General features: G+C 41.6%; 1 protein-coding gene across 3 annotated transcripts in view; it reads left to right on the top strand.

Annotated features, from left to right (window-relative positions):
- CDK14 (cyclin dependent kinase 14) overlaps positions 1 to 26,001 on the top strand; it is a 495,570-nt gene that overhangs the window by 307,679 nt on the left and 161,890 nt on the right. For all 3 annotated transcript variants that reach the window (XM_073334004.2, XM_073334007.2, XM_073334006.2), the window contains one exon: positions 3,327 to 3,420. In XM_073334004.2, the coding sequence (XP_073190105.1) occupies positions 3,327 to 3,420 (94 nt within the window). The remainder of the gene's footprint in view (positions 1 to 3,326; positions 3,421 to 26,001) is intronic.

The following is a 26,001-nucleotide window of genomic DNA, read 5'->3' as shown; positions in this document are numbered from 1 at the left end:
TAGGCAGTTTTCCTTAACTCTCACCCTAAATTTTCTGTTTCTTAGTTTCAGAGTAACAGCCGTGTTAGTCTGTATTCGCAAAAAGAAAAGGAGTACTTGTGGCACCTTAGAGACTAACCAATTTATTAGAGCATAAGCTTTCGTGAGCTACAGCTCACTTCATCAGATGCATATCGTGGAAACTGCAGCAGACTTTATATATACACAGAGAATACCTCTCTGTGTATATATAAAGTCTGCTGCAGTTTCCACGATATGCATCTGATGAAGTGAGCTGTAGCTCACGAAAGCTTATGCTCTAATAAATTGGTTAGTCTCTAAGGTGCCACAAGTACTCCTTTTCTTTTTGTTTCTTAGTTGCATCTCATTACTTCTACCCTCTTTGGTATATATTCAGTTCTGGGGACCAGTGAAATCCAAAGCAATTCCTTGTCCTCTTTGTTTTTCATACTTTTCAGATACTTGTACAGAGTCATCCTATTTCTGCCTCGCCCTCCCCCCGCCCCATTCATTATTTTACCCAAGAATAATATATGGAGTTCTTTTATCTTTTCCTTACAAGTCAGTTTTTCCAGTAATAATCATTTTTGTTGCTCTGCTAAGAAATCCCCCCCGTTTGTTGATATGTTCTTGTTTTGGGATGCCTGAAAATGTACACAGACTTAATGGCTGCATAGAGATTTGGTGTCTGTGCTCATACAACACAAATGCGTTTTGATTTTTGATTACAAAATTTTTTTTGGCTATCATGTACTCATACTCAGTTTTCTATTCATTATGGTCATGAGCTAAACTAAAGTCTGTTGAAGTCAATGGGAAAACTCCTATTGACTTGCATGAGCTTCATTACCCCAAGATCCTTACTTGGTATTATGGCTTTCTATGTATTTTCCTTCTATTGTATATCTGTATTTTAGTTTATTTTTTCTAAGGTGTGTTTTCTTACCTTTTCCCAGGAGGAATCTTATTTTGTTATTTTCTGCCCATATTTTTGTCCCCTCTAAGGGCTCAATCCTGCAATATGCTGGGTGAATGGGGCTACTCTTGTGCTTAAAATTAAACATGAGCTTAAGTGCTTTATTAGGTTGTAGCCAGAATGTTACAAGATTGAGCCCTATAAGTCTCTCTATTTTTCTCACCAGTGATGTTTAACAACACCTCCTGATTTAGCATCATGTTTTAAGGGATAAAAAGCACATTAGTTGAATTATTCCAGATAATAAAAAATATGGTGTCAAACAATATCTAAAATAGTCCTTGTAGTACTTATGACATTGCAGTATATTAATAATGAATTTACAGATCTTCATCCAATTTTTAGTCCATACCAGAGTCAATTTCCATTAAATATGCAAGTAAGATTTTGAGAGGCAATATATAAAATTCTTTGCTAAAATCTTAATCTTCTATTGTATTTCAAATACAAATATGCATTAAGTGCTTGTCTGTAGATACCTGTACATGCTCTTCAAATTTTAAACTAATTTAATCTAATGTCTGTTGTCTGGTTGCAAAAATAGAACTCTACTCCCTCTGTCCTCCAGACCAAATTCAGTTTTTTTATCTTGAGTAAATACCTCCTGTCCAAAATTCTGCATTTCTCCTTGCCTGAGATGTAAATACTGTTTATAAGTATTTGACGAAGATATATTGTGCCTATCTGTGCCTAATGATGCATTAACCAGAGTAAATGATGAGTGGCAGTTTAATCAATCCAGTACCTTCAGTAACCAACAAGGGCATATGGAACATCATTTTTTAATCTCCTTCTTTTCAAACTGACTGAATACAACTAGGGATGGATCTGAACTGTCTGTTGTTTTTCTTTATTCTCTAGAGGTAAAGGAAAATGTTTGCATAAGGTATTCAATCTTTGAGAAGTAGAATCAGAAAATAATGGTGTATTATAAAAGCTTTCTTTTTTAATAAATTTGAATCGTATCCTGTTGCCTTTAAAATAAAATTATTGCATTATTCAGTAGTGGACTATCCATTCTGAACTTAGTAAAGAATGGTTTCAGAGTAACAGCCGTGTTAGACTGTATTTGCAAAAAGAAAAGGAGTACTTGTGGCACCTTAGAGACTAACCAATTTATTTGAGCATAAGCTTTCGTGAGCTACAGCTCACTTTGAAGTGAGCTGTAGCTCACGAAAATGCTCAAATAAATTGGTTAGTCTCTAAGGTGCCACAAGTACTCCTTTTCTTTTAGTAAAGAATGTGGTCTCTGCTGGTGATCTTTACCGAGTGGCGTCTACAAATGTTCAGTGAGACATTCCCTCACTTAACTGAAAACATGCAATCTGTTTTTATTAGGAGACTTTCTTCCAGACAACACATCTCACAATATACACAGACAGTAAAATTAAATGCTGCTGCCTAAATAAATAGTCATCATCATAAATAAGGAAAAAAACAATGTTTCATGATTATATTCCAAACACTCGACTTCTGAGAACAAAGTTAAATAAGAGGTTAAGGTTGGGACTTCCAAAGATAGCTATAGGACACAACTTGGATTTGAAAGGAATGGTAGTAACATGGTTAAATCCTCTAGTTGCCTTTGAGAAAGCTTAATGGATATGTAAAATGTGTATAACTCTACATAAAGCTGTTGGATTGACAGATTTTTGTTAAAATGATCTCTCGTGTGCATGTGCACAAATGAGTGTGTTTATCTATATTGCATATATATAATGTGTGTGCATGGACAAGAATAAATACATTTAGAAAAAAATGTAATTGAAATAAACACAATTAAAATGTTTTATCAAATCATGCATCCCACTGATACCTAAATAGATTATTAGCTCTTGAACATCAAATCTTGGAGAAGATGCAAATCCCCCTTGGAGCAGAGGGAAGAGAAGCAGATGAGGGTCTGTAGCTTCCCCTGGGAATGCACAAATGGCTGAACCAACTGACAAAGCCAGACCCTCGGGAACTACAGAAGCTTGTCTCAGTCTCTCAAGAGATATTTTCTCTGCTGCTGCCCCTCTTCCTCCTGCAACCAAGCCACATCTTTTTCAAAGCTGCTGTGGAGCCTTACTTAAGATGGTCCAAGGTTATGACCCTAGGTGAATGGATCCTTTTTATACATCATCAGTGTGACAACTAAGCAGAAACTGTTTCTTGAAAAAATGTTTGAAAAAGAGACTATTTAAAGGTATGGATTGGTTTTCAACACATTCATCCATTCCAGTTGTCATCCTGCCATCCTTGTACAGTAGAGTGTGGTGACGTAATGCTGGTGATAGAGACAAGTGTTTAATGTATTAATTATTTAATCTCAAGAAAATCTAATATTGTATACTTTTTTTTTTAATAGGGGAGTGGGTTGTATCTTTGTAGAAATGATTCAAGGAGTTGCTGCTTTTCCTGGAATGAAAGACATTCAAGACCAACTCGAAAGAATATTTCTGGTAAGTTCTTTATTTCTGGATAAATATGCTATCTTACAAATGTGAGTAATAAAATGTGTCTATTAAAACCCCAGGGAACTATTCTATTTGTAGTGTTTACTTTTCTCTATTGGAGCACAGGTGTCAAACACCCGGCCTCAAGCCGGATCCAACCTGCCCTGATACATTTTTGAGACTTGCATGACTTGTTCAGATTATGCAGAATCCAAGCTTTCATTTTAAAAAGATGTTTGTAGCTCTCCTGGCTGTAAAGAAAAGCTTCCAAATGCAAGTCCAGTAAAAAAAAGATGCCATGTTGCTCTGCTGAATCTGCAAACAGTCTAAAATAATGAGTCAGAGATGCCCCCATTAATATTGTGCTATTTTAACGTTAGCATTAACTCTTTTATTGATGATTATTTTGTGTGATGGAATAGGCCATGGTGTGGGAGTGAAGCCCATGAAGGTTGGGTGAGGATTGAGATTTGCTGCAGGGATGGAAATGCAGAGGGAATACAAAGACAGAGAAGGAACAGAAGGATGGCAGAAATAGTGGTGATAGAGTTGGAGTGTATTTCCTACTGAGTGATGCTTTATTCAACTATAAAGTACTTAACAAATAATGATAACTGACAGAGCAGAGAGAAGTGCAGTACCCAACTCCCACCACTGCAGCCTGATTGGTCCATTCATGGGCTGCATGGACAGCTCTTTGGCTTAATGAATCATAGAATATCAGGATTGGAAGGGACCTCAGGAGGTCATCTAGTCCAACCCCCTGCTCAAAGCAGGACCAATCCCCAATTAAATCATCCCAGCCAGGGCTTTGTCAAGCCTGACCTTAAAAACTTCTAAGGAAGGAGATTCTACCACCTCCCTAGGTAACACATTCCAGTGTTTCACCACCCTCCTAGTGAAAAAGATTTTCCTAATATCCAACCTAAACCTCCCCCACTGCAACTTGAGACCATTACTCCTTGTCCTGTCCTCTTCTACCACTGAGAATAGTCTAGAACCATCCTCTCTGGAACCACCTCTCAGGTAGTTGAAAGCAGCTATCAAATCCCCCCTCATTCTTTTCTGCAGACTAAACGATCCCAGTTCCCTCAGCCTCTCCTCATAAGTCATGTGTTCCAGACCCCTAATCATTTTTGTTGCCCTTCGCTGGACTCTCTCCAATTTATCCACATCCTTCTTGTAATGTGGGGCCCAAAACTGGACACAGTACTGCAGATGAGGCCTCACCAATGTCGAATAGAGGGGGATGATCACGTCCCTCGATCCGCTCGCTATGCCCCTACTTATACATCCCAAATGCCATTGGCCTTCTTGGCAACAAGGGCACACTGCTGACTCATATCCAGCTTCTCGTCCACTGTCACCCCTAGGTCCTTTTTCACAGAACTGCTGCCTAGCCATTCGGTCCCTAGTCTGTAGCGGTGCATTGGGTTCTTCCGTCCTAAGTGCAGGACCCTGCACTTATCCTTATTGAACCTCATCAGATTTCTTTTGGCCCAATCCTCCAATTTGTGTAGGTCCCTCTGTATCCTATCCCTGCCCTCCAGCGTATCTACCACTCCTCCCAGTTTAGTATCATCCACAAATTTGCTGAGAGTGTAATCCACACCATCCTCCAGATCATTTATGAAGATATTGAACAAAACTGGCCCCAGGACCGATCCCTGGGGCACTCCACTTGACACCGGCTGCCAACTAGACATGGAGCCATTGATCACTACCCGTTGAGCCCGACAATCTAGCCAACTTTCTACCCACCTTATAGTGCATTCATCCAGCCCATACTTCTTTAACTTGCTGACAAGAATACTGTGGGAGACCATGTCAAAAGCTTTGCTAAAGTCAAGAAACAATACATCCACTGCTTTCCCTTCATCCACAGAACCAGTAATCTCATCATAGAAGGCGATCAGACTAGTCAGGCATGACCTTCCCTTGGTGAATCCATGCTGACTGTTCCTGATCACTTTCCTCTCATGTAAGTGCTTCAGGATTGATTCTTTGAGGACCTGCTGCATGATTTTTCCGGGGACTGAGGTGAGGCTGACTGGCCTGTAGTTCCCAGGATCCTCCTTCTTCCCTTTTTTAAAGATTGGCACTACATTAGCCTTTTTCCAGTCATCCGGGACTTCCCCCATTCGCCACGAGTTTTTAAAGATAATGGCCAATGGCTCTGCAATCACAGCCGCCAATTCCTTTAGCACTCTCGGATGCAACTCGTCCGGCCCCATGGACTTGTGCGCGTCCAGCTTTTCTAAATAGTCCCTAACCACCTCTTTCTCCACAGAGGGCTGGCCATCTATTCCCCATGTTGTGATGCCCAGCGCAGCAGTCTGGGAGCTGACTTTGTTCGTGAAGACAGGCAAAAAAAGCATTGAGTACATTTAGCTTTTTCCACATCCTCTGTCACTAGGTTGCCTCCCTCATTCATTAAGGGGCCCACACTTTCCTTGGCTTTCTTCTTGTTGCCAACATACCTGAAGAAACCCTTCTTGTTACTCTTGACAGCTCTCGCTAGCTGCTGCTCCAGGTGCGATTTGGCCCTCCTGATTTCATTTGTACATGCCCGAGCAATGTTTTTATACTTTTCCCTGGTCAACCTTCCACTTCTTGTAATGGCACCACCACAATTGGGAAGTCCAGTTCATAGTGCTCCTCCTAGGATCTGCCACCATTCGTGCCAGTTTTCTTTCCTCACCGGCCCTCGCTCTCGGGTTGTTTTCTTATTTTCCTGTTTCTACCGCTGGATTTCCCATTTTGCTATGGGGTTTGGCCAGTGCCCTTTTAAGAGGCTAGGAAGAATGTTGTTCACTTCACAGATCAGTAGTCAGCTATGTGAGTGTTTTCTCCTTCTTCAGAGACCTTGGGAGCTTTGCAATTGTTTAGCAGGTGCCCCGTGCAGATTAACTGAGGTGGCTAATACAGTCCCAAATGTTGGCCTGGTTGGCTTCTGATTGGACCATTGTTGTTTGTTATATGGCAAGCAGGGGAGGCCTCCGAAAGAAGTACCTCTCACCTCAGCCCTATTACAAAAAAGGGGAATCTGGGGCTTGCTTGGTCCTGATGCCTGGGTGGATTTAGCAGGAGGGGTTGAGTGGTAGTCTCTTCTGAAAGATTGCTCTGGCTTTACAGCCATTTGTTTGTTTGAGCTGCTCTAGATTTATCCTTCCAGGTTAGCTTGTGTGGGAAAGAGCTGCCTGGCAGTTCCGCTCCTTGTTCTGTTACATCATAGCTACTAAAGGTATGGCCTTCCTTCTAACCAAATCTGTGTGGTGTTCTAATCACTGTGAGCCTGGGCAATTAATATTGCACACCTGTTGTAGTGAAGTACAGTTCAGCTCTGAAAAGCAGCTCTAAGAATGGCAGCGTAGAGCTCCTTGTTTGTTTGTCCCTTGATTTCTACATCACAGTTTCTCAGTCTTTGAGCAAAACATGCTTTTTCTAAATGTCAGATCTGCAAACTCAACGTAGGATGTGAAAGTCGCATTATGTTCTTTCTTCCTTGTCAAAACACCTGTGCAGCTTGACCCATTGCAATGTAGAGGACTAAACTGCTTCTGTGCTGTATGTGAGCAGGGTCGGGATGAGCTCTCCTCTGACATCTAGTGATGAGCTGGGAGAAAAGACTTCAGGAGCAGACAGTGTTTGCATAGACATACCTACTTTGCCTAGGTGCACAGCAGATGGAGCTGCTTTGCTAAAATGATTGATTTTGGCTGATTTTTGGGTTACAAATCACTCTAGTATTTGCATGAAGGGGAAATGAAATGCTGTTATCCTTATTGTATGAGTAAAGGACAGCAGAACTGTGCTTAGCATGCCCTGATTGAGTTGGACACTCTAAACTGAACCTCACTTGGCAAGCATGGGATAGGGGATGCCAACTCCCAGAGAAGAGTAGGTGGGGATAGGTGTTCCTACCTGGTGGTGTGGACTCTGCCTAAATAGTCCTAGACACCATTTGATCTGTTTCTCTCCAGCGTTTTATGGCAGAGCTGATTAGACTCAATTGAGAGTCCTTGTTTTCTGGTTGGTGATTCCTAGAGCTGAGATCACTGCAGAGCAGATTTAGGGGCTAAGCCTTAGACTTTGTGTGAGGACAGTAGAAGATACCACAGAGATTGCACTGGCTGTGAGGCTCCCCGCTAAAATGGCTAAGTGCTGGGTTAAGTGATGGAACCTCAGAACGTGGCATTGCAGGAGCAGTGGCAACAGAGGCATTGCTCAAACTCCACCCCCTTCCCCAGCGGTGGGAGGTGAACTCACATGAATGCACCTCAGAACTCTGGGTATTTGCTAACTGTGAGTGGGGTGCGGGAGAGGGGAGCGAAATGTTACAGGGAAAAGTCACAACACAATACAAATGTGTTCCTGCAAGGTGGGAAACTGAGGCAAAGGACGCTACCCAATGCACTGTAGGGTCTGGTTTGCTTATGGTTGTATGCTTTTGAATGTGATTGTGGTATTTTTCCAAATTAATGCTGAGTTCTCTTTCCCTTTTCATAAGAGTTCTCTTTTGTTATACAGAGACTCAGTGCTTGTGAGTGGGGAAGTATTGCCTCTCAGAGGTGCCCAGAGGTGGTATGAAGTTTTCCCAGATTACTAGGAGGGGGCTCAAACTGGTCCTGTTTTGTATTGTTAAGAGGCACCCCTAGATATTGAGCCTGGCCCTTGTTGCTGCAGTCTCAACCTGGCAGAAGGGTTACATATATTTAATTGTAATGTATTGTCAATCAACTTCTGTTTAATATACTAGCAAGTAATGGGAAAAGTTCTGCTTTATTAAATTTGTGCACTACTCATTTAAAGTGTGGAATGTAATTCCACCTCCTTTTTCTCTCTCCTCTGCTATTTTACCAACAGGTGAGACTTTTAAACATGGATCATATTAAACACATACTCAGGTTTTTGGAAGTATTATTGACCTTGCACAATAGTGTATTTTGTTGAAATTAAAAAACGTTTAAAAACAATAAATTATTGCTACATTTGACAGGGTCAGTACAAGCATGTATATATCATGTAGAATTTTTTAAACATTTTGGTCACTCTCAAGCTTGATTTTTTGTTTTTGTTTTTTTGTTTGTTTTTTTTCTGGAGGGGGCTTATTTGGTAAAATACCAAATACCATGTAAATTAATGGCCTTCTAAATTATAGTTTAGAAGAAAAAGGTTTTAAACTGTAGCTGCAAGTAACAAGTTCAGCCTTTCAAATAACTGGGGATAATTTTTTGACCTGGTCTCTTTAGGTCAGACTGATCTTGTCCAAGCTTTAAAAGAATAAAAAAGAAGCTTTTTGATGGAGCCTTTTATGGCATGTAGTTAACCAGAGTTAATTCTTAAATCCTAATTAAAATCCCTTAAAATAGGGGTTTGTAAAGGAAACTTCCAGCCATCCGTAATTAAAGTGCCTCTCTAAAATACCATTTTCATAATTAAGAGTTTAAGAAGTTATCTATTTAAAAGTTATAAAACAAGGGATTATTCTTGTTCCCTTTGTTTCTGAACAGAAGGATTAAATTCATTCATTCTCCAGTGAATTGTGTACACTAAGGTGGTTAATAACTTTGAAGTGCAAAACTAATCAGGTTGCTATTTAAGATAACTAATACAATTAACTCCCACATACTGAGTCCTTATAACAGCTATGAAATACAGATCAGCCAGCCAAAGTAGTCTTTTCTGCAGAGACAAGGTGGTGAGGTAATATCTTTTATTGGAGCAACAATAAAATTCTTCAATTCTCTGTTGGTGGGAGAGAATTTTAGTTCACATTTTTAAGTTCTTCAACAGTGGATCGTTTCATACAATATTGTGGTGTTCTGAAAGCAGATATACAATACAATACGCCACTCTCATTGATCCTTTAGTTCTGCAGTATTCTGAGGTCAGGTATTTTAAAACATACCTCTTGCAATATAAAAAAAATACATCAGTAAGATTCATTACTCTATGCCAGTTGAAATATGATTGAATTTCTTTTTCTTACAAACTTGTATTTTGGAAGGAAAGGCACTGATTAATATTTAGGACAACTAAATTTAATGTGATGTGAACAGCGTGAGCCTGTCAACAGCAGTTCCATGTACTTCTCAAATAGCTGGCTCTAAATCTATTTTCCATTAATATTTAAATATAATTAAAATATGTGGTACCTTAATTTTCCACAGATTATCAAGTGCACAATAAAGAGCATATTCTCTAAGTGCTCTTCCATTTCTCCTCCTTATCAAGAATAGAATACATCCCAAAACCTGTATTTCTGTTCATTTATGCTTATGTATTAGTTGTTTACATTTATCAGGGGTTTAATGAAACTGATATGTTTAATGGACTAGGAAAAGAGGTTGATCTTCCTATTACACTTCATGCATTATTCTGTTCATTGATTTTCCTTTTGGTTGTTTATTAACACGAGCACTTCATTTGGACTATTTTTAGATATTATGCTTATTTTAAATAACTTCAGGAACCAAAATCAAGTATAATACTGTAGCAGGGCTGAACCCCGTGCATACACTTGGATTTAATATCAGATTGGGGCCTGATTCAGTAATATACAATATACTGTGAACTGAAAGTTGCAAATTACCATTTTAAAGTACACATTATTTGTACCCCAGTTGTCAGTTTGTGGTGGATTTGTTTTACTCATCCAGACACTAGAACGTATGGATAATTTTGCTTAAAGAACTATGTGCTTATTAAGTAAAATGGAGGAGTACTTGTCACGGAGCCACAAATTCAGTGCTATGCCCCAGCTTTGGAAGAGTTTCAAGGAGGACCCCTTCAGCATGCCTGACCCTCCTAGGGATTTCACTCTTCCTCCAGCTTAAGCCACGCGGCTTCACCACCTTGGACTAAACCTTTGGGCCTTCCGCACTCCTGTTTCACACCATGAGTTCCGTTCAGCTAGTCCCACTGAGACAGACCCCTAAGGGAGACTCATACAATCTTAGGGAGCAATGCACCTCTGAAAGCATCCGCAGCTAACGTTTTCAAACAGTAGGGTTTATTAGTCAATTGGAACACAGCATAGGAAGTCCTTGGTTAGCATAGAGAAATGAAGGTTACAGCATAGTCCCTTCTGGGTAACCAGAGCCCAGCCAAGCATTGTTCAAGCTCTGTCTCTCGCAAAGCAAACACTTCACCAGAAAGGGTACAGATGTGCTTTTGACTCTTTAATATTATAATCCTATAAGATACAGTCAACCAGTCCTCAACCTCGGAGCATGAACTGCAGTCATCAGGATTTCCTCCTTTCACCCCACTGCACAATTGGCTAGGTGCATCATCATTTTTTTTATTTTGTCTGTCTCTGAGGCATTACATACTGGCCTACGCTAAGTGCAAGATACTAGGCTTGTTGCACCAGTAGTCTGATCTGGTATGGCAAATCCAACATTCCTATATACTCAAGTAATTGTATATACACAAGAAAGTATGAAGTTTAGTCAACTACTGAAGGATTCTCCAAGCAGAGGGGGAGCTTCAAGTGGCATTCAGTCAGACTGTGCCAGGGGTGCGATTAAGGAAAAACATGACATGTTCTGGTTGTGCCTTTACTCCAGCAAAGAAATAACTCTTTGGGGCTTTTGGGAATCATCATAAATTAGCTTAAGACTACATAAAATTACATTGAGAAGTGGCATGGCATCTAGACAGCCCAGGAACAGTGGTGTACAAAGGGTAACCTGTGCATTCCCTCTCCTAAGCTGCACTGACTGTATCTCAGCAATGGTCAAAGATCAGGCCTGGATAGCTTAATATCTGTGTTTCTACCATCTGCATTCATGTGCCTAAACTAGACCAGGTTTGACTCCTGTGCTATCTGTTCTGTGCCAGTTTTGTTTTTTTGTTAGAGGGAGAAGTAGCTGGGTGCAGCTTTTGGCTTTATCTCACTAAACCAAGATTCTGGGAGTTACTAGAGAGCAGAAGGAATTTGCCCCATGTTCTTAAAACTTATTTTTTGGAAAATAAGCCACATGTGAACTGTACTTTTTTAGCCTTTGTGCTACACTCAGAGAGTGGCTACACTGCTGCCATAGGTGTGATTGTAGCTCAGGGAGGCATTCATAGATATTTAGGTCAGAAGGGACCATTATGATCATCTACTCTGACCTCCTGCACAACGCAGGCCACAGAATTTCACCCACCCACTCCTGCAAAAAACCTCACACCTATGTCTGAGCTATTGAAGTCCTCAAATCGTGGTTTAAAGACTTCAAGGAGCAGAGAATCCTCCAGTAAGTGACCCGTGCCCCATGCTACTGAGGAAGGCGAAAAACCTCCAGGGCCTCTTCCAATCTGCCCTGGAGGAAAATTCCTTCCTGACCCCAAATATGGCGACCAGCTAAACCCTGAGCATATGGGCAAGATTCACCAGCCAGATACTACAGAAAATTACCTGTACTAGTTTTAATCCAGCTAGCATGGCTGAAAGTATGAGTGAAGTGCAAGCCCATCTGGAGCCCTGGGTACATACTCATGTTGGTAGACCACACTGGGGTCTGTGCCACAGCATCTTCACTGATGTTTTTAGCTGGATTAAGGTGAGCATGGGTATGCCTAGCTGAGCTGCAGTCACACCTCTGATTTCGGTACAGACGTACTCTCAGAACTACTTTCCACCATAGGGATGATACAAAGACAGGTCTTCTGATCCTGTACAAATTCCCTGCACAAGCGGGGTAGCAAAAATCAAAATGCTGCTCTGACTATAAATGCAGACACACTGTGCAGATGTGGCTGTGGAATGAATAAGCTGCTTTGTTCATGACAGTTCAGGTAATATGACACAGCTGGGAAGCTAGTTCACAGCCAGAACCCCCTCTCTTCACTGACATGCATGCCACAAAGTACTGCAAACCCCTCCCTGGTTTTGAATGACAATACTTTGCTGTGTTCCAGCATACATGATATTACAAATAATAATGAAAAGGAAACTATACCCATTTTGTTAATCCCAGAAGCATGATGCCAAAAAAAAACCCCATAAATTTCTGCATGTATTTTTAATGCGAGACTTGTCCTGTGTTTGAAATTTCAGTGCTGGATATGAAAAATTGTCTTTTCCTTTAAAATAGCATGCAATTTGAGTAGCTGTGGGGGAATGTGTGTGTATTAGGTGAGAAGCGGGTAAGATTTGTTCTTTATATAACAAACTGCAAGGAGTATGTCACCTATGTAATGTTGCATACTAACATTAGCACTGAAACCCTAATGTTAATAGGCATTTGTGAAGCCGTTGAGCTATTTCATTGTGGTTCCACATCTTCGTATCAGTTGTATCATCTGAAGCCTGGAATAACTTTTTTCAGCAGACCTGGCGCTCATTCAGTCAAGTGCTGGGCCAGAAATGTCATTGTAGCACATTCTGTTGAGAACACCTCTTCTGGAGCAATAATGCTGAATCCAATGGGTGAATATTTTATCTATTATTTGTTTGAAGTTTACCTATATAATGCACACAGTTTGCCCAACTTCCTCAAAGTCTCCTCTTTCCTCACTACTTTTAATGCATGCTTTCCTACTACTCCTAAAAACTTTGGTTCCCAAATACAGCTTGTTTGGATCAGATGGAACACATTTGGTTGTGAGGCAGAAGTTGGATTTAGGTTTTGACCTTGTGTGTTTCTGCGTGGGACTCTGAGGAGGAAGTTACTCTCCTCTTTGAGCTTCTACTCCTTGACAATACACATCCTTGTAAAATCTTTAGTCTTTTATTCTTTATTTTGGATACAAATATATCATTTAAAACTAAACAGAACAGAATATAGTCTAGAAAACCACTATGTACTGGCAAGGACATGGACTAGATAATCTAAAAGAGTGTTCTTTTTCTAATGTCTGTAATCATAGGATAGGGGGTTTTTAAGAGGGTAAAGAGATGGATTTGGAAGTTGGTAATATGGGCAGTTGTTTTCTGCTTTCTGTGTCTTTTGAAATTCTTCTCTTTGATGCTTAGATCTAAATAGTAAAATTTCAGGAACTGAGAAAATAGTCAAGGCTGGCATTGATTTCTCTTCCCTTGAATATGTTTCATGTCTTGTAAGTTGCTTTTGATTTGTGGATTTTGGTTTTGCACCTCTTTCTCTCTACACTACTGAAGATTTAGAAGGAGAATGCCTTTAATTCCTTTCAATGGGCAGCTTCCCTCTTAATCGTATATAGAACAGAGTACAAGAAGACTGAACATGGATGGAAAGGGGTTCTCCAGCCTGCTCCCCCCTCGCGAGGGAACGTACAGTCTTCCCTGAAGGGCTGTGTTCCCTTTCCCCTTCTCCCCCCAACAACTTCCCTCCTCCTCATGAGAACAAAAAACAATTTTCAAGAGTAACCAAAAACATCATTAAAAAAGAACCAGAAAGTTGAGCTGTGCTTCCCACAAAGTGTAAGGAGAATGAATAAAAAGTAAGTAGCATACTGTGCCAATTTACCTATAGACTTCATGCAGCCATAGAGTGTACATAAAATTCACCATTTTTATTTTTGCAATTAGTGATGAAAAAAGGCAAATAGCTGCCCTTTCAGTTACTTTCTCTGATTGCAGAACTGCCATTGAATTAATCACCGGCACCCCAACCTGTGTAACTGATGACGTCAATAGGACTAGCATGCATGAGGGTTACTGTCTTTGGACTTTTATTTATCAGTAGAGCTGTTTGTGTTCACCATTGTTCAATACACTACTATAGATCCAGGTTAGTGATATCCTGAGCCAAACCCTGTACCTTTGGAGATACACTTGCTTAACTTAAGAATTTCAGTCGATTTCTTCACCCTTACAGTGGCAGCAGATCTTATACCAAGCTTGTCCTTTGATTGTTTTTCTGTGGTCTTTGCTGTTGACTTGGCTGCGTGCAGAGTTTCTGGATCAGCACTTCTGCCAAATGTGGTCAGTGTTTTCCTTACACATCTCCACGGCAGTGATAAAATTATGTGGCCATACAGTTTTAGTAGTAAAAGGACAGATAGCATTGTGCACATTCAAGGCCATGTGATACCATCAGATCCATGCTGGGGATCTCCACAACTTTTGGCTCTTTTATTTATTTGTGCCCGACAATGGCTCTGACTCCAAATGGGGCTTCAGGAATAGGAAACAAATAGTGCTTTGCTATCTCCTTGTTCCACCCTCCACCTCTGCCCTATCCTATGCTCCATCTCAAAAAGAGAATTGCATGTTGGTTTCTGTTTCTTATGGCAACCCCCAAAAGAAGGTATTGTCTGACCCAATGTGGGAGATATTATCCAGCACCACACTAAGCTGTATTTATATCAGATGAAACAGGAAGATCTTTAGCAAGTCTAGTCAGTGAGAGTTAATATCAACTAAATAGAGTATCTTGTGCTTAGCATGTTTATATGTATAGCCACTGCCTGATTGTCTAGCTGCAGCATAGCTTACAAAAAGTCCAGTTTTGTAATGGGTATTAGTCCCATACAGACATGCAAAAAAGACCCTATATTTTTTAACAATGAAGATGAACTGATAAGATGTTAAAAGTGAACTGATAATGTGTTAAGTGAGCCGAAATGCAGATCAAAAATTGTTTGCGATCCCAGTTCATTAGCAGATGCATGTGTAGACATACCCACCACAAAGAAAGGACCTGACTCTACAGCCCTCACTCACAGGTCTTATTGAATTCAGTGGGGTACTTGCAAGAGTAGGGATGCAAGTTTCAGCTCCAATACACTGTACTCTCCTAGTTTTTGCTTGACTTGAGTTCAGCCATTCGATGTTTTAATATGTTTTTCTGCAACTTTTGCAGTTATGTTGCTAGCACCTCAAACACTGCAGGAGGCTGAATTCTTTCCAGGGCTCTGTGTTTGCGACTGTGCTGTTTATCTCATATCTGCCATATTCTACTTGTTAAAAGAAGACTATGCTATAATTATAAACCAGTATTGTTTCACTTCCAGGGCTGACTGTTGCATCTAAGGAAATAATTATAGGCTGCATTTTAAAACATGGGGAAGGGGCAAAATCAGTGTAGCTCCATTGATTTACACTCGAATATCTTTGCATGCACCCTTTTTGTGAGCTGTTTTCTGTTCATACAGATGATGGAATTTACACGTGTAAAACCCATCATTTTTGTGCGCAGATGACATTGCACAAAAATCTAGGAGCAAGTGGTTTGTGCGCATTAAATGGAGGCTTAGAGGTCCATTTGAACATAAGTATTAATCTGTTTGTAGTTACGCAAAAGTCAACAAGGGTTTTGTGTTACAGTGAAATAATGTTGTGATATACAAGTTATATGTGCTTTTCCTTAATCTAGCAATAAAATGTGGTTTTATTTGTTAAGGAAGTTGATAAATCAGATAGAGTTTTCAAAAACTGTTTTCCATCTTTTTTCTTTTATAAAAAAAGGAACAAAGCATAATACAGTGGAGACTTTCCACACCTTCTGTTTTGCTTGAATCCCAGTTGCAATTCTAATGCTAGCAGCGTAGGCAGAGGACCAGAGTGAATGCCAAAATTATTGTTTATCATTAGACAATTTTCAATGATTCTGGAGAGAAATTAAGAAAATAAGAGAAAAATTTCATGTCTATTTGCACAAGATTCCTTAAGGGCTTCAAGATGAATAACTTAACTTCCCCACGTTTCACACTTTCAGCGCAAAGGTCTCAGTACCATCACGTAGGCCCCAATTCAGGAATGCATTGTTATTCAATACAATCAATAGGAGCTATGTACTTGCTATGAGTTAAGCAATCACTGAAGTGCTGTCTTGAATAGGGATGCACTTAAGTAGATGTGTGTTTCCTGAAAAACTGCCATGGAGTTTAAAAAATGTGGGGCTCTATTCTGCAAGGTGCTGAGCACTTTCTGTAAAATGGAGTGTCCCCCACTCATAGTGGCATTGATCTCAGCACCTTTCAAGACAAAATCATCAGATGAGCTTAGAGAATTTTAATTTTCAAGAGCCAATATTTAATCCAGTTTGATTAGGTCATCTGCATTTCTGGTTCATTAAAGGAAAATAGTTAAATAGCTTGGATGTTAAATTTGACCTACTTTGGAAAATTTTATGACATTCTCCTCTAGATTTAAATATACATTTTAAGATTGTACCACATAGTCACCAAGTATTCATAATAAGTACAGTATTGTGATACTTTTGCTCTTTACAGCAGAGCCAAGCAAAAAATCAGGAGAAGGAGCACATTTTACCAAACAAACCTTTTCTCCAGAACTTCACCAGCTTCTTCCTGTAATAAGATAAAAGTTACAACCAGAAGAGCCATGTTAAGTTTAAGCTGTATTGAAGACTTCAAAAAAATCCACACTTGCCAGATGGAAAAGGACAAAATCAGTAAAGGAAAGATATATGTTCATGTTTGTAAGGGGTACAAAGCAAAAATTTGGAGGGTAAGAAAAGTACCCGACAGTCACTTTCATGTTCATATAGTGTGATTGATGTTGGAACCAAGCACGTCAAAATAGAGGGTGTTGTTATCAACTCTTGTTCATTGGTTTCTTCCTTTCCTACTCTTTTGAATGCTCATATTCTCTGATTATCTGGAATAACTGGCTGGCCTTATGAAAACTGTTTCTTGGTGGGCAGTTGCAGGGAGTAAATGTCTCTGTTCACATTATTTGCTCTAACGGTGGGAAGCTGCCACAATGGAACAATATTTTGGCTGTCACTGTCTATTTCCAAATACTTGTAAGTAAGAAAGTTTACGGCATTTACTGTTTTCCAGAAAGTAGATTGATCAGAATTATTCACTGTGCATTTTCTATGCAAAACACAATTCAAATAGCTATTGCAGAAAACTCCAAAATGTGTCACTGAGAGATGAAACAGATGACTGCATGAGGCAAATTGTTACAGAATAGTGTGTTGTGATCTTGTAGTACAAAGGGCCATGTACTCTCATAAATGAGGATGGCATTGATGATGATCATATCCAGAGGAGAAATAAAAGGAAATGTTCTTTTTAAGTGGTCATTTGTTGTACTGAAAAAGTACAGTTCGATTTTTATAACTTTGTCAACTGAGAAACCAGTTGGCATCCAAGATTTAAAGGGGGACACACTTTCAATTTGAATGCACCTTACTGTATGCTAAAGATTGCCATAATTGTTTTTACAACTGTACTTCCTTAATTTTTAAAGAATCTCATATTTTGAAAATATTTTGTAGGTGATCTGACTGTGTGTGTGTGTGTGTGTGTGTGTGAACCTTTACATGTGTGTTACAGGCTGGCCCTGTGCTCTTATGGATGGGCATCAATCTGTTGTGAGTGGACCCAGTCACTGGGTCCCATGTGCTTCCAAGCCACCTGGGTCTGGACTGAGTTTAGTTACTGTTTTTAGCTTTGAGTCTCTTGGACACACTGTCAGACTCGCACCCCTTGTCTGTGCCCTTCTTTGGCATGTGGGACTCTGCAGGCCAGCTGCCCTAGACCCTGAAACCAGTGCCTCAGGCATCCCAAGGCATCCAGTCACTTGCACACGCTCCCCAGAGCTCAGTTGTGGCTGTGAGCACTCTGGGCTTGTAATTTAACCTCTTTGGGGACAATGTGGCAGTAAAAGAAGGATTACAGGCTTAGCAAAAAAATGTCTTCACCACAACAATCTTTACTCTTCAAGCACGCAGGAATTCTGGATCTTTGCAAATAATGAAGTCCTGAGGTGCACCCTCCCCTACATTGATCTCAACCCCTTCTGTGAATCTGAGGTTTGTCTGCATTTCAGGCTGGGCAGAATCCCTCCTGCCCTCCCTCTCCTGCACGTGTAGTTTGCAAATGGTGAAGGTCAGCACCCTCTGCCCCCCAATATCACCGTGCCCCCCCCCCTTAAATAGAGTCTCTGGCAGGTGCACAATAGAAACTTTTGCTACCATGGCAATGTCAGTTGGGGATGGGGGAGGAATGTTTTTGTGACATTATACACTGGCAAAAGCCCTAGTGTCGATGCCATTATACCAGCCAAAAAGTGCTTTTTTTCCACATGTAGCTTATTTCACTCAGGCGACTGGTATAAACAATAAAGGGAAAAGCACTTTATTGCCAGCCCCACTAAAGAGTTTGCTGGGATGGCTATACAAGCAAATCTTTTCTAGTGTAGACTAGGATTCTGCTCCTTACCATCTGCTCAACTGGAAAACTCCAGTCACCTCCCCCAGCCATATGGTTTTCTCACCACTTAGAATCCTCATTATAAGATGGCTACTCACCCTGTTTCGGATAGTTGGATTATTTTATGAAACTTTTGTAAAGGAAAATAGAATTATTACCACACAAGTGGATTAATGGGTCCTCTTATAAAGGGAAGTCATTCAAGAGATCCTCAGTAAAGGATATTGTTGTCGTCCTACTGTATACTCTGCATGTGCAGAATTCATGTCCCCTGCAGATTTCTTTACTTCCCTACAGAAAAATGACTTTCTGACAGGGAAGCAAAGAGAAGCTGCAAGAGCAGTCACGCACCCCTCCCTAGCTGGACAGGTACATCGTTTCAGGCACCCAGACCAGCCAGCAGAGAGAGAAATCACTGCAGAGCCGTGGACACCCCAGCCAGTGGCTCATACTCTGTGCCGGGATCAGCTACTAGTCCTGGGTGGACTGGAAGCAGGAAAGGATGGGATTTTCTCTTCCCCTAAAAGGAGTGGCTAGGGATGTGTCAGACCCACCCCCAGAAACCTCCCCCAGCTGCACGAAGCTCAGCATCCTCCCCTGCTTCCTGCCCCCATCACTCCTCAGCTGTGGGGGGGAGGGGTCACTGCATGGGCAGCTGGTCCCCCATCCGCCCAACCCCCACACATCCGGACCTCCTGTGCCCAGAAACCCCCACCAAGCCTCACTCCATACACCCAGAACCCCCTAGCCCTCCATACTTGAACCCCACAACACTGAACCTCAACCTCTGCATCTGGAGCCCCCCTGCACCCTCACTGAGCTCCCTGCACTCAAACCGCCACCCTGATGAGGCCCACCCCCTGCATCACCCTGAGCCCCCACATCCAGACCCCCACACCACTGACCCCCAAGTAGCTGCTCCCAGACCCACACCAAGACCCACTCCCCCAACACCCAGACCCTTCTGATGATCCCCACACCCAGATCCCTCCACTGAGCCCTAACCACTTTCACCTGGAAGCCCCTGCAGAGTCCCATTGCACTTGCACCTGGAAACCCCGCCCCCCAACAAACTTCTGTGCATCCAGATCCTCCCACACCCTAGACCCCGCACTGAGTTGCCTGCACCCGGATTGTCCCACACAGAATCTTCTAACCCCACATTGAGCCCCTCCAGACTTGGATTCTGCCTGGTTGAGCCTGCCTGCCCCATTCCTGGTGCACCTGGCGCAGAGGAGTAGGGCCCCAGGGTGTTTCTGGGTAGGCCCAGGCCTTGTGCTGTGTCAGGTGCAGCCTCACCACTGAGTCCGTGTCCTGGGAGTGGGAGGGTAGGAAGGCTGCAGGGTGATCTCCCACCTTCATACAACCAGTGGCCTGTGCGCCCCACTCCATGCTGGAGCCTCTGCATTTATTTATTGACAAATAAAGCTTGCAAAATTTTGAAGAATTTTAAAATATTGTGCGCAGAATTTTTAATTTTTTTGGCACAGAATGCCCTCAGAAGTATTCTCCTTCATAGTAGAATTCACTATATCGTAAGCCATTTGCATAATATACAATTTTTAAATCAACTTTAAATATTCTTCCATAGACTAGAATAGAATTGTTTTACAACTCTTATTAATTAGCCAGCCTTATCGCAAAAAAAAAGAAAGCAAAGCTTACTGAATGTGTTCACCTTCCAGAAGGGTTAAAATACTGGTCATTTATTTCGTCCCTTCCTTTGACTGCCTGTAATTCAAAGCTTGCTGCTGCAGCTGCTACTTTGTGAGCATGTGCGAAGGTATTTAGTTGCACTTATTAAGCAGACATCCTAATTGTGTAGCCATTAAGGAGCCCATGACACTTTTTATGAAAGTGGAGATGGTGAGCTTCAGTCTCCTGACCAAATTCCAACTTGGATAGTACTCTCCTCACTTAAATACCCCCTGCAGTTTCAATCGGATGCTGTTCTTTCTTTCTTGTCCCAAACTGTGTAGTAGCATTGTTGTGAGCTTGTTTCTCATAGGAGCGGTGCCAGTAGGGTGCTTTTCTTTGCAGGCTGCTGCAGGTTGGTCAGTGATGCAGAAGTGCAAAGAAGGCCAGGTGTAAAGCCAGAATAAGTCAAGTGCTCTAATCCTAAGGTATTAGTTTTCATAAAGTCCCTGTGCGGTATTACTCCATACAGCATGTCATCGGATAGGAGTAAATAGCTAAAAACCTAAAAAAAGCCGCAACAAGCATCTACTTAATGTGCTTTCTGCTTTGTTACCAGAAGTATTAGGAGGTAACCTTTTCTTTGGAACCAGAATACCACAATTGCTCTTGTTGTTAGTACTCATCCACTTTAGTCTTCTCTCACTTCTCATTGATCAGAATATACTTGCTTGACACTTCCATGGTATTCCTGCTATTGCTGCCTTTTATTAATAATATCTTAATAATAATCCCCCACTGTTAATTCTTCCTTCCTCCTACAGTCCAAGAGATCAACTGTGACCACACTAAAGTTAGACTTACTGAAAGTTTGCTTTCTCGCTTTAACTAACTTAGCCACAGTTATCTTTGTTTCACCAGGGTAGCATTTCCCATCCTACTAATTCATTGAAGTCTTTGAAATGCACCTCTCCAGTACTTCTGTTGTAATAGCAACAATGTTTGTAATGAAGGACTTAGCATAATCAGTACACAAATCTAAAGCAGGGCTGTGCAAGCCTTCCAGCCATTCTGTGGGCTTTCCCATGGGGCTGTATCACAAGCCATACATGTGTAAATGATTTGCCCTTACACAAATATAAACTCACAGTCAGTGTCCCTTGCAAAACTGTAGGTGTTGCCTGTGATTTCATGAGAACTTGAAAGAGTTCTTTGCACCCAGAAGTGGGCCATTGACCAATTGTGGGATTTATAATTGAAGAGGAAAGAAGCATGCTGAGGGGGAGCAGAAAGAGAAAATTACTCATAAATAATACACTTCACTTTGCACAAACATACTTTTTTATGTACAAACATAATTATTAGCTGGTTCTTTGTGCTATTAAGTTCTGGGGGTTTTTTTAATCAAATATTTCTAGAGGGATAGATTCTCCCTCTAGAGAGATTTATAGGTTTAAGTTTGTGACATTGTATTTCACAGTGTGACTAGCTGAGGAGTGTCATACATTTTTCCAGATTACATTTTTAATTAAGGTCTATATGCCAACCTATAAAGTTAAGGCTGTATTAATTCCCCCTTGATCCTCAGTTGAAAATTCCACTATGGTGAAGGGAGTTCAGTAGACTGTGTACAAAGAAGGCTCTTTGGTAGTAATTAAACTTGTAGCTAGTAAAGCTACTCTTGCATTCAGCATCACTAAGTAGGAAAAATTGTATAGGACACCTTTAAGACCATGGCAATTTTTTCTGTTGTGTCTCTACCCTCCCCCCATCTTTGTGCTTCTCCTTTCTTCCCCTCTCACTATATTTCTCTTCTTTACTGTTTCAGCAGCTCCGCATTTTTTGTTTTGGTTTTATTCCGGTTACCCCCTCCTCCCACCATTATCTTAGTCCAGGCCCCCCTACACAATTCCTTTTAGGCAGTGTATCCTCTTGTCCCCAGGCCCCCACTGCTCCTCTTTACAGCTGCCTTTTGTACCCAGCTCCCTGCTATGTTACACTGAGTGGAGAAGTAACTGGGAAGAGAAGAAGTGAGAGCACAAGCACTGGAGAGGGTGTGCGGAGGGAAAGGACATTGCCTCTGACACACTTCTGAAATAGGGGGGTCATATCCCCCACTTTTTACAACCTGAACACATTCATAGCTGGGAGGGAGTGCATGGTGGCCCAGCCAGCATCCAGGTCCCACTCTGCTTCATGCTACATGCAGCGTGCTGGCCAGGTCCCACTGTGTGTCATGATGCTTGCTGGGCCCATGGCGGAGGCACCTCTGGGTGCCAATAACTGGCTAGGTCTGGGTCACGGGATGGACCCATCACCTGAGAGCAAGGGCCTCACCAGGAGGGAGGCTTGGGTAAGGAGCAGGAGGCAGGGGCTCCAGGACAGTTGGCCTATGGGTGTCTCCCTGGACCCCCCACTTTTGCAGTCCTTCCAGCACCAGTGAGCATGAAGGGAAAGTGTTTAGCAGGCACTAGCAGCTTCAGGGAAGTATCTTTTTCTCTCAACCCCCACTGCTGAGCAGTGTGTGAAGAACAGGTGCTCAGAATCTGTGTTGATGATCTAAGTGTAAATGCCTATATAGCCCTACAAAGAGCTTCCCTAACATGCTGGGGTATGTCTACACTGCACTTGTGAGCGAGCCCCCCGACCCAAATCCACAGATTTGTGTTAGTAGGGCTCATGCTAGCGTGCTAAAAAGAGCAGTGTAAACGCTGTGGCTGGGATCAGTGTGTGTTGGGCTTGGTGACATGAGGAGGGAGGCTTCAGAGCCTGAGCTCCAGTCCAAGTCATTGTTTACACAGCTATGTTTAGTGCACTACTGTGAGCCCCACTAACACAGGTCTGTGGACCTGGGCTGGGAGGCTTTCTCCCAGTAGTTGTTTAGATGAACCAGAGGTTCCCTAGTCAAACAAGAGATGCTTAGCATGCTGGAGGAGCACACCCACTGAATGTACCTCTTCCTACAATGCAGGTTGCTGCCCCCTGCATGCCAGTTTTGTCCTTAGCAGGGATTGTGCCCTTGGGAGAGCAAAGAGGGAACAGTCTTGGCGCTCCACCAAGACCAAAGGCTGTGGTTGTGGCTCGCTCATGCATCGGTTACCTACAGCAGTGGTTCTCAACCAGGGGTACGTGTACCTGTGGGGTACGCAGAGGTCTTCCAGGGGGTACATCAACTCATCCACATATTTGCGTAGTTTTATAACAGACAACATAAAAAGGGCTAGTGAAGTCAGTACAAACTAAAATTTCATGTGTATACTGCTCTACACACTATACACTGAAAAGTAAATACAATATTTGTGTTCCAATTGATTTATTTTATAATTATAAGCTAAAAATGAGAACGTATGCATTTTTTCAGGAGTAATGTGCTCCTGAAAATACTTTTGTATTTTTATGTCTACTTTTTGCAAGCAAGTAGTTTTTAAGTGGGGTGAAACTTGGGGTACACAAGACAAATCAGCCTCCTGAAAGAGGCACAATCATCTGGAAAGGTTGAGAGCCACTGCCCTAGCGTTTAGGGGACGAAGAAGACACTCTACCCCTAGTTCCTGTGACTCAGAACATGTGAGAACTCAGCAGTCACAGGTGAAGTTACTGACTGTGCTAATGTCAAAGAAAACAAATCTGTCCACTGAAGCTGTCAGTGCAGCTGCTCTTCCAGTTGAACTTCATTTGCAGTCCTGTCAGCTTTTACCCTGATTTACTTGAAAGCAAAGTGAAAATCTCTAATCACCCCCAGGGTGGTGGTGGTTGTTGTTAATAAAATACAATTAAGAAGCAATAAAGTGCTACTAGACAAATCTTTCTTAAAGCACAGTGGCCAGAATGGTGAGTAAAGTGCTTTAATGCACTGGACTGGCTCAACACATGGGTTCAGTTCAAGGTACTGTTTGTCTGTGCCTGACCTTGGGCAGTTTACACAGAGCCTGGTTCAGTTCCCCTGATAGTCAGTGGGAGTCTTTCCATTGGCTCTGATAGGCTTTGGGTAAGACTCAGAATCAACCAGTGCCTGGGTCCCCTACCTGTAAAACGCTGATGATACTTTCCTACCTAGGATCTCATGAGGATGTTCAAAAATACCAGCTTCTTTTTGAAGAGCCTGTGCCCCTCAAACACAGATGGGCTGAGCCACAGATTTTTTAAGAGGTGCCCTTAACACAACCAAGAGTCTGTCCACTCTGCTGGTCTGCTCCATTCAAGAAAGGTATTCAATCTCACAAGAGTCCTGCTTTCTAAATATCAGAATGTAGCTGTTCTGTCTGAATTAGCTTTACAGTGAGCAGCGCCCTGAGGTTCTGCTGTTGGAAGCACATTTGAAGCAGGGTAAATTGAGATGACTACAGTTATAGGAGTTGGACTTCTAAAGAGTTGTTTGAATCGGGGATTCTGGTTAGGTCCATTGTAGGGATAAGCAGGATATCTGAACATATAAGAATACTGCACAAATATCCACCCTCTGTCCGTTCACACACACAACTGGAGCTCTATTATTGGTTCATTGGCCATTTTAGAAATACTGTAGCACTGTTATATCTTGGACCATACGTTCTCTAAACAGCAAAGGGCAACATGTCTGGCCTCCTGAACCCACAGTACATTGAATAAATGACCTCTTATGGGGGGGGACAGACAAAGGGCCTAATGCTTCAGGCACAGGGATCTGCTCACATGAATCTTAATGCAAGTTCAAGCTCAAGCTTAATGCAAGTTGGGAAAATAACCAAAACTTCTAACAATGGATCTGACTCTAGTATTGTGCTGTACTATGAAAGTTGAGTACCAGGCTTAATATATTTTCTTAAAAAGTGAGAAAAGAATTAGTCTTGATAGCAGTCATTTTTTTGCACCTGGATCTCAGCACTACAGTGAACCCATTTGTAGTATGGCAATGGACCACTGTACCCTGCCTCCTTTGCAATGCGCATGTGTCTCTATCAGGTAATGAGGTTCTGTTGTGCTGTGCATGTGCTATTCCCTGTGCAGAAGGAATGACAAATTTTAGTGTACTATCATAATGGGATACACTTATTCCTAATGTGTCTTTTAACTAGGCAGGGGGCCAGAAACAAAGTGTTTCCAGCATCCAAAAAGTACAGTATATCTTACTACTTTGGAGTGGGATTTTGCTCTTGTAAAATGCTATATGTAAATATATTTATATGCAAACTAAAATCCCAGAGCTAGATCCTCGTGTGGTGTAAAGTGGCATAGGTCCACTGACTTTAATGATACTGTGCAGATTTTACACCAGCCAAGGATCTGGCTGAAAACATGCATGTTTTTGTTTTAAAAACTAAAGAGCAATACTATAATGGAGAAAAGTTATTTTATTTAATCTTAAAATATTTACTTACTGTTTTTATCATATTAAGATATATAAACTTGGTCAAATTTATTACAGGGTTTGAGAAGTGATGGTAGCTTTAGACCTTTAAATGTCATGATGAAATGGTATGTTTCGGCCCATGCCAATGAGATTGGACACTGTGACGTTCAATAGGAATTTGTGTGTATGCGATCTGTGCCAACTTTGTGGTCTTCAAAAATGGCTCTGATACAAAAACCGCTTTGCTGTTTTGATATGCCAGCATTTCTAGAAAGACCCACATAGTATATCCCTCAGCCGCAGCAAGTTCCAATGAGCTGGCTGCCTGAGCCAGCACAGCCGGGCTTGCAAAATCCTCATATGGGTCTTAGGCTTTAACTTGTGTTCAGCTGAATTAAAATCAGTGGAAAAATTGGTAACCAATCATAGAAGGCAATTAGAAGGACAGAGGTACCTCCTGTAGCTGCTTGGGCAGGGCTATTCCGTGCGCCACACTGGCTGTGCAGACAGGATGGCAG

Source organism: Lepidochelys kempii, chromosome 2 (assembly GCF_965140285.1).
Source record: "Lepidochelys kempii isolate rLepKem1 chromosome 2, rLepKem1.hap1, whole genome shotgun sequence".
Classification (NCBI taxonomy): domain Eukaryota; kingdom Metazoa; phylum Chordata; order Testudines; family Cheloniidae; genus Lepidochelys; species Lepidochelys kempii.
This window is presented reverse-complemented; position numbering and strand designations above follow the sequence as displayed.